At 55.0% G+C, this 8188-nt stretch overlaps 2 protein-coding genes across 4 annotated transcripts; one reads left to right on the top strand and one right to left on the bottom strand.

Moving 5' to 3' along the window:
- The first annotated feature begins 3179 nt into the window (after positions 1-3179).
- Positions 3180-3892, top strand: TMEM262 (transmembrane protein 262). Its single transcript, XM_065882144.1, has 3 exons — positions 3180-3432; positions 3539-3638; positions 3739-3892. Exons 1-3 carry the CDS (start codon positions 3259-3261, stop codon positions 3813-3815), a joined length of 351 nt encoding a protein of 116 aa, XP_065738216.1. The 5' UTR covers positions 3180-3258; the 3' UTR covers positions 3816-3892.
- Positions 3861-7963, bottom strand: ZFPL1 (zinc finger protein like 1). 3 transcript variants are annotated; one of them, XM_065882140.1, is made up of 8 exons: positions 7817-7963; positions 7390-7499; positions 6968-7079; positions 5572-5765; positions 5407-5479; positions 5186-5332; positions 4813-4936; positions 3861-4326 (listed from the first exon to the last, which is right to left on the bottom strand). In XM_065882140.1, the coding sequence occupies exons 2-8, from the start codon at positions 7489-7491 to the stop codon at positions 4140-4142; spliced, it is 939 nt and encodes a 312-aa protein (XP_065738212.1). In that variant the 5' UTR covers positions 7492-7499; positions 7817-7963; the 3' UTR covers positions 3861-4139. The 3 variants fall into 3 exon arrangements, with proteins under 3 accessions (XP_065738212.1, XP_065738214.1, XP_065738215.1); XM_065882142.1 differs by having other exon boundaries at positions 7822-7949; XM_065882143.1 differs by lacking the exon at positions 7817-7963 and having other exon boundaries at positions 4140-4326; positions 4813-4930; positions 7390-7491.
- Between the last annotated feature and the right edge of the window lie 225 nt (positions 7964-8188).

The raw sequence follows: 8188 nt of genomic DNA, 5'->3' as shown, positions 1-8188 counted from the left end.
GCGCAGCCTGAATAAATATAGTCTTTAAAAAGAGTAGAAAGATGTAGATCTACTCCAAGAAATCTATAAACTTCAAAAAAAAAGTTGCAGAATACTGTTAAGAAAAATTATCCAAACTTTGGAATACAGACGGTAGCATGACCTTCCAATATCATACTGGGGCATTGTTTCACAAGCCCACCCAAGGATTATTTAATTACCTATAGGAGTGTACATTTGTTTGATCTTGCTATTTAGATATTGTCCCAAAGAGATGCAAAACATCTATATCCAATGGAAAAATAACCTCAAAATTTGGCTTGTTTGCCCTGTAGGACACCAGCCAATTTTGTATCTAACCTAGTAATCATGTTCTAATATTCCTCTTTCAATGCCTATCCATATCCAGCTCCTCAAGATGCATTCCTACCTTACTGAGGGGGAACCCCTTCACCGATGAGTTAAGACATCTTAGTTACATGTTTATTCTTTATTTAGAGATCATATTTTTAACTTTCTGAAAATTATACTTTGACAGTACATATGGTGTGATTTTGTTTTTTAAATTATGCATGTAGATGTACACGTAGGTGTATGAAGTTACATCAAGAAGGGACTCAGGGCTTCCTGGTGGCACAGTGGTTAAGAATCCGCCTGCCAATGCAGGGGACACGGGTTCAAGTCCTGGTACAGGAAGATCCCACATGCCGCGGAGCAACTAAGCCCGTGCACCACAGCTACTGAGCCTGCGCTCTAGAGCCCGCGTGCCACAACTACTGAAGCCCATGTGCCTGGAGCCCATGCTCCACAACAAGAGAAGCCACTACAATGAGAAGCCTGCGCACTGCAACGAGTAGCCCCCGCGGCAGCTAGAGAAAGCCCGTGCTCAGCAACGAAGATCCAATGCAGCCAAAAATAAATAAATAAAACAAATAAATTAAAAAAAATAATAATAGGGCTTCCCTGGTGGCGCAGTGGTTGAGAGTCCGCCTGCCGATGCAGGGGACACGGGTTCGTGCCCCGGTCCGGGAGGATCCCACATGCAGTGGAGCGGCAGGGCCCATGAGCCATGGCCACTGGGCCTGCGCGTCCGGAGCCTGTGCTCCGCAACGGGAGAGACCACAACAGTGAGAGGCACGCGTACCGCAAAATAAATAAATAATAATAATAATTAAAAAAAAATTTTTTTAAAAAGAAGGAACTCAAAAGATGCCCACTCACCGAACTGTTGAAGGGGTTACCTCCGTAGGTGTGGGGGGGGAGGGGGGAGACTGGTACATTCCCCTCTGTGTGCCTGTGTATGATGCAAATCTCTTACAAGAACATATTCATACACTATGGGGGTAATTTTTTTTTTTTTTTTGCATTATGCGGGCCTCTCACTGTTGTGGCCTCTCCCATTGCGGAGCACAGGCTCCGGACGCGCAGGCTCAGCGGCCATGGCTCACTGGCCCAGCCGCTCCTCGGCATGTGGGATCCTCCCGGACCAGGGCACGAACCCGTGTCCCCTGCATCGGCAGGCAGACTCTCAACCACTGCGCCACCAGGGAAGCCCCTGGGGGTAATTTTTTTTTTTTAATGACAGTGAGGTAGAAGCCCTAACATAAAAACATTCGTTTGTATTCAAATGAGAACTAAAGTGCAAACAATTGTTTCAATGTCGTGAACACAGCTGGGCATCGGGCATCACCCCTTCAATGTGTTAAGATGGGGGTCTGAGGGTCTCTTGTGATTAATGACACTGGGCAGCAATAATGGATGGTGGTGTCAGGCTTTATTGAACCTTACTGCTTCCAGGCAGGAGACTTCCGGTCTTGACCTGACCTGGGACCTGACTTCTGGGGCAGACAGGCAGGAGGCAATGGGGCGGGCCAAGTTCAACATCAACTCTTCTTCTACAATACTTTAGTTCCTGGGAGTTTGCATGTCCCTCCACACCATTTCTGGCCAGTTTTCTGACTTATTTTGTTGACAGTCCTGGAGTTCTCACCTCTCACACGTACAGAGGAAATGTTTTTTTCTTGGCATCTAATTGTCCCTGCCCATTCCACAGCCTCGGGTAGAAGTGGATATTAGTCTTAGTACTGATTCCCTCACTCATTGGCTGCGAAAACTTGAGCTGACAATCCCTCTCTGTGCCCCAGGCTTGTGTGTAAAATAGGATTTGTGCCACCAGTCCCAGCTTTCTCATGGGACTCTTGGAATGGTAGAGACAATGAGTGTTAAGATGCTGAGTGCTGGAAGGCAGCAGAGGGGAGAGCTGGTCAGCATCATGTGTTGGAAGAACATCTGGGGAGAAGATGGAAAAGCCAGTTGCTCTCCGGGGCCCACCTGGGGAGGATGTGGGAAGGTCCTGGGACAGCTATGGAGAATCTGTTGTCCCTTCCCTTACTTCCTCCCCATTAGGGGCTGGAACAAATACTTGGAGTTTGTGATCCAGCCCAGGCCTGCCCTTACCTGGCTACATCCTCCAGTTCTACTGGAGAGATCTCCTTAGGAGAGATTACACCTGACCTCTCATCTGCCTAAGACTTGCTGAGGACCTACGTGCCCCTTCACTTTTTTTTTTTTTTTTTTTTTGGCTGTGTTGGGTGTTCGTTGCTGTGCGCGGGGGCTTTCTCTAGTTGTGGAGAGCGGGGGCTACTCTTCGTTGTGGTGCGTGTGCTTCTCATTGTGGTGGCTTCTCTTGTTGTGGAGCATGGGCTCTAGGCATGCGGGCTTCAATAGCTGTGGCTCGCAGGCTCAGTAGTTGTGGCACACAGGCTTAGTTGTTCCATGGCATGCGGGATCTCCCTGGACCAGGGCTCGAACCTGTGTCCCCTGCATTGGCAGGCGGATTCTTAACCACTGTGCCACCAGGGAAGTCCCCCCTTCGCTTTTCTGAGCCCCAGTTCTTCATCTGCAGAATGTGCCCACGCTACCTCCTGCGTGGAACTGTTGAGGACTTAGTGAGAAGATTTGCCCAAGAGCACAAAGTGTGTGGGCTGGGTTGGTGAGGTACGCTGTCCCTCCCTCAACACGCTAGGGCCCCGCTGCTCTGTACCTTTAGCCCAGCCCCCCTCCACAGTTCAGAGCTGCCCTGGCCACCCATGAAACACTCCTGTATTGGCTGGAAACAGCCTGTGCTCGAGAATCTTGTTCTCTATGTCCTCCTGATTCTAGAATCCTACGGCTATTCCAGACTGTGTGCTCCAGAACCAGAGGGGTGGGCTGCTCCTCCTGGGCTGTGTCCGCTTGCTCAAGCTGTACCAGCTGCCTTGAGTCTGTGCTGCCGCCAGGATGCGGTGGCGGGACCGCGTGGCCGTGCTCTTCTTCCCACAAGGCATGATTCTCACCATGGCTGCTCTGATGCTCTTCTTCATACACCTGACCGTCTTCGCCAGCGACGTGCACAGCTTCTATATCACCCACCACTATGACCGCATGAGCTTCCGCTACACAGTTGTCCTGATGGTAGGCCAGGGCAGGGGCTCGAGGGCTGGTCAGGGGAGGCCCAGGGGCTGATGGAAGTCCCCCTGTTGTGTCAGGGGGCCACTCTCCCACGGGATGGGGCCTACAGTTCTCCCAGGTGATTGGCATCTGCTGGGCCGCCATGGGGTCACTCTACGCTGAGATGACACATGACAAGTTTCGTCGATGCTTTTCCCTGACCGTCCTGAGTGAGTAGGGTGTACGCAGCAGGAGGGGGGAGCTCTGGAACCCTGAGATGCAGCAAGGAGGGGGCAGGCAAGGCTGATGGGGGCTCTCTCCTCTGCCCAGTGCTCAACGGAGCCATGTTCTTCAACCGCCTGTCCCTGGAGTTTCTGGCCATAGAGTACCGGGAAGAGAACCACTGAGGCTTGGGACCCAGGCTGAGAAGGGGGAAGGAAAAGGCTGCTTCGGGTGTTTTAATAAAGTCTGTCATTTATTTCCACCTGTCAGCTCCTTTGGGGGAGGGAGGGGGAAAGCTGGAGACCCAGGAGGAGAAGGTCAAGACAAATATTTGATCTGCAGGAACCCCAGGCCTAGCCTGCAGCCACTCTGGTGGACTTGGCTTTGGGCCTGGGATCTTAGTGTCTCAGGCTTGAGGAAGAGGAGCAGAGAAGGGCCCCTGGACCTCCCCCCCACCTACCCACCCTCAGGCCCCCAGCTCCTAGGCTGGCCTAGCCATAAGCAGGGGCTCAGGAGGGACCCACACGGATGTGAGGGTTCATGAGCGGGTCCAGGTTGGGATCGCTGTCAGCCGCAGCCCGGCCCAGGCGAGACATGAGCGCAAGGAGGGCCAGGAAGCCCAGCAGCCCCAGGAGCAGCAGCAGCCCTGCCCGCTGGAGCAGGGTCAGCGGCCGCTTACGAGACCCAGCCCGGCTCCTGGGGGGATGAGGGGAAGTCAGGTCAGGCCTCCAGTCTCTGGCGGGCCCTGCAGCCGGGAGAGGAGCCCCAGCCATGACGCTCGTCTTCCGGCCCCAGCGCCACCATCCCTGAGCCTGGTGTCCTCAAGGGCGGTCACCCCGTGCCTGCCCGCTACCAGGCTGACTGCGCAGCTGAAGCCGGCTGAGGCGACAACTGTGTTCTGAAACTGGAATGTGTCGGGATAAGGAGAGCCACAGAGACTGGGGGGTGTCAGAGCAGGAAGGGGCCTCAAGGAGCCCGAGTCCGAACCTCACACGTAGCGCGCAAGGAAACACCCGGAGGGGGGAAGACCCTGGCCCAGGCTTTGGTGCACAGCCCCTGTACCATGTCCCATTTTTACCCAGAACAAGCCTCTTTTGTCATGAAATCGTCCTGCCAGGGTCTCTGGCTCTCACTTCCCCTCCTCCCCCTTCCTGGCATCCTGCCCCACCTGACCCCATGTACCTGAGCAGCTGGGCCAGCCAGCCCAGGGCAGGCCGGCGACGGTACTTGTCATCATCACAATCCCCATGGAGGCCTGGTGCCCGGTCATCATCCCGCGTGTCATACACCTTCCTTGGGGCTGAGGCTGCAGGGGCAGAGCCACCGGCCCCCACAGGCTCAGGAAAACTGGCCCATAGCCGGGTGGGGAGAGGGGAGGGCAGGACGTCCCGGACCTCCTCAGCCTAACAGCATCTCGGAATTGTGGGGAGGTAACGTCTGTGATGGAGCGAGGAAGGGTCCCTGTGGGTGGGTGTCCAGACCCCCGAGCTCCCTCCACGCAAAGCACCCCACTCCCATTCTATCCTCCTCTGGCCTGGACAATTCCCCGGCTCACCGTGAGTCAAAGGCTCGGGATTGCCCATGTGGATCACCATGTGCTGCTCGGGTCGGCTCGGGGAAGCAGGGGGCCGGGGGACTTGGCTGTAGAAGGCTGGGGCAGCAGAAGCGCTGGCTGTCTCCTCTTGTTTGGGGCTACCACTGGCTGTGGGCAGGAAGAGAGCTGTCAGCAGAGCAGGGAGGCAAGGGCCCCAACAGCAGGTGGAGACCACCACTTACCATTAAAGCTGGACCAGTCAGAGAAGTCGGAAGTGTTGAGGGGCTCAGGCTCTGGGCTCACCACCTCGTCAATCTGGAGGAAAGAACAGATGTCACCAGCCTGCCCAGTGCTGTCCCCACCCACCCACCTGGCCCAGGTGGGACCCAGGGGATACAGGCTCTCACCAGAGGAAGACCCAGTCCTGCCCGGGCCCAGTTGACTGTGGCCAGCTTCTCTCTCAGTGCGGAGGCCACTGGGCCGGCCAGGTTGGTTGGAGGGAAGATGGGGCCACTGCAGCTGGGGCACTGGTAGCCAGCAGGTGCTGTGTTTCGGGGTAGCTGGGCAGCACGTTCATTGAGGCAGGCCCAGTGGAAGAGATCTGAGGGCCCATGAAGTAGTGGAGGAAAGACATGAAGAAGAAGACACTTAGGACCCCTAGCCCAGCAAGAGCCCCCAGCCTGCTGCAGAGATACATGCACACGTAAGTGTAAGCCCAGGGCCTTCTCCTGCCCATCCTTACCCCAGGTCCACTTCATCAGTATTCCCTAAGACTTTGGCCTTCCTGGCCACCACTATCTGACCAAGTCAAGGCAGATGCTACCAAACTTCCCAGCCCACTAGGGGGTGGGGGTGGGTGGGAAGAAGATGCCACCTACCCTTTCCATGAGTCCTCTCTGGACTCGCACTCATCACAAGCTCATTGGGCTAACAGCTCATCAAGAACAGTTTCAGAAAAGGTTACTAGACATACACACAGGAACACGTATGGGTGTACACATCCATGGGCACAGATATACACGTGTTTATATACATGTCAAACGCAGGTGCCATCCCCTACATCCACACATACGGGCACACTAACTCTCACATACACATCTATACACTCACATTTGCTAACACTTAAGCACCCTCACCTAGGAGTTCTCCTGCAACCCCACAACACACCTGTGCTTATATGTTCACATACAACAGTTACCCATTCATTCACCCATAGTACAAATGAATACACTAACACTTATGTAAAGACAATGCACGTTCAGTTCATGCACATATAAACACACAGTGAGAAACACATACATGGAGCGCACTCTTTTACACTAGTTCCTTCAAAAAGTGGAGCTAAGGCTCTTACACCAGAGTCAGGTCAAGGTCATGACACATGCCCCTGCTGACTTCCTTTAGCTGACATTACTGTGAGGAATGCAGTTCCTCTCTGTTTAATCTTGGAATCAGAAATGGATCCTGAATGTCTGAAAGCCCCATGCTTTCAGCTCACTGCTGGTATGGACAGCTACTGCTCACAGCTACAACCACACCCACAAGTTTGACTGGCTCTTGCTCAACCCTAGAGATTGGCAGGGAAGAAGCTAGAAGCTTTAATTTTTAGGGAAAAACACTATGGCCTCGAAAGGGGAAATGACTTGCCTGAGCTCACACAGCAGGTAAGTAACCTAGCTGGACCAGAATCTGGGGCTCCAGCCTCCCAGGCTTGAGAGGTCACTGTCCTGCTGCTTGGGGAGTGCCTGGAAACTGGTCACGCTGGGCCTGTCCTGATCCCCCCATAAGGTGCCCAGGCCTCACCATAACAGACCAGGCGGGTCGTCTCCCGGGCGGCCAGGGGTATGTTGCAGAGGCGGCAATTGGGGTTGTAATCGCTATCTTGGAGCCACTGCAGGTAGGACTGGACGATGCACTGAAGTGGGAGAAAGAGGTCACAACTGGAGCAAGAACTCCACAGCCCATCTCCCCAAAGCCCAGATGCCTCTTTTTCTCATCACAGAGGAGACTGATCCTTCTGTTCGACCAATCAATAAACATTTATTGAGCACACACAGTGTGCCATACTCTGACTTAAGCACTGGGGATACAACAGTGAACAAAATAAACTAAGTCCTTGTCCTTGTGGAGCTTCCATTCTAGGGCCAGGCCCTTCATGGATTTGGAGGAAGTCAGTACTACATGCCCACCTAATGCCCTGCTCAGCCGTTCCTCTGAACACCCACCTTGGCGTGATTGGCTACCAGGCAGTGCTCGCAGACGTTGACCCGGTGTTCGAAGCAGAATAGGTTGGTCACCTTCCTCTTGGGGCACTTGCAAAGCCCCATAGTCGACCCTGAGGAAGGGGTCTGAGTTGGCAGGGAGCCAGGTTCTGGTGGCCGCCACGACGCACTCACCAGCCCAGTTGTTTCCACTCTTACCTGCCCTAGACACCTCTCGTACTCGCCCCAACCCCAAACTCTTGCCCACCGTCCCTCTCCATTCCGGCCACGCCCCCTGCATAAACCCCATCTCCGGAGACCCCAGATTCCTCCCGCATCCCAAACCCGGCCAGGCCCCTCCATCAGTCTCTCCGATACCACCGGCCCCGCCCCTAGGGGCCCCTCCCGAGCCCCACCCCCTCCAAGCCCCGCCCCCACCTTCCCCACAGACCCCACTCTGTGTTACGAATCGGCTGCGGCACTCGTCCCCACGGGCGCGAGCGCCGGTCCGAGGTGCGGAAGGTCAGACAGCACTCAGGCGAGTTCTCGCTCGGCTCCCTCCAGCTCAGAACCCTCCGATTATCCCTCCACTGCCACGTCTCTTCCGGGTGCGGCGCGCGCTGATGACAGCAGCTCGCCTCTGGCCCCGCCCCTGCAGACGCTAGACGTGGAGGCGGGTGGAAAAGGGGTGACCAGAGCTCGGCGGCCCTCCCGCTTTACGTCACTTCCGCTTCCTCCTGGGTAAGGCGGGTAATTCGAACGTTTGCCTTTCGGGTTGGCGCGAGCCCTGGCAGCGGTGGCTGCGGCAGTAGAGCTCAAGACC

Source organism: Phocoena phocoena, chromosome 8 (assembly GCF_963924675.1).
Source record: "Phocoena phocoena chromosome 8, mPhoPho1.1, whole genome shotgun sequence".
Classification (NCBI taxonomy): domain Eukaryota; kingdom Metazoa; phylum Chordata; class Mammalia; order Artiodactyla; family Phocoenidae; genus Phocoena; species Phocoena phocoena.
The sequence above is the reverse complement of the archived record's forward strand: the minus strand, read 5'-3'. Positions and strand labels throughout refer to the sequence as shown.

Bases quoted from the DNA above. Each gene is read 5' to 3' on its own strand.
- TMEM262 (XM_065882144.1), top strand. From the start codon at position 3,259: ATGCGGTGGCGGGACCGCGTGGCCGTGCTCTTCTTCCCACAAGGCATG. The intron at 3,433-3,538 runs GTAGGCCAGGGC...TGGGGCCTACAG, and splicing joins GCTACACAGTTGTCCTGATG to TTCTCCCAGGTGATTGGCAT. The intron at 3,639-3,738 runs GTGAGTAGGGTG...TCCTCTGCCCAG, and splicing joins CTTTTCCCTGACCGTCCTGA to TGCTCAACGGAGCCATGTTC.
- ZFPL1 (XM_065882140.1), bottom strand. From the start codon at position 7,491: ATGGGGCTTTGCAAGTGCCCCAAGAGGAAGGTGACCAACCTATTCTGC. The intron at 5,333-5,406 runs GTAAGTGGTGGT...TCCTGCCCACAG, and splicing joins TGACTGGTCCAGCTTTAATG to CCAGTGGTAGCCCCAAACAA. The intron at 4,327-4,812 runs GTACATGGGGTC...TCATCCCCCCAG, and splicing joins TGGCTGGCCCAGCTGCTCAG to GAGCCGGGCTGGGTCTCGTA.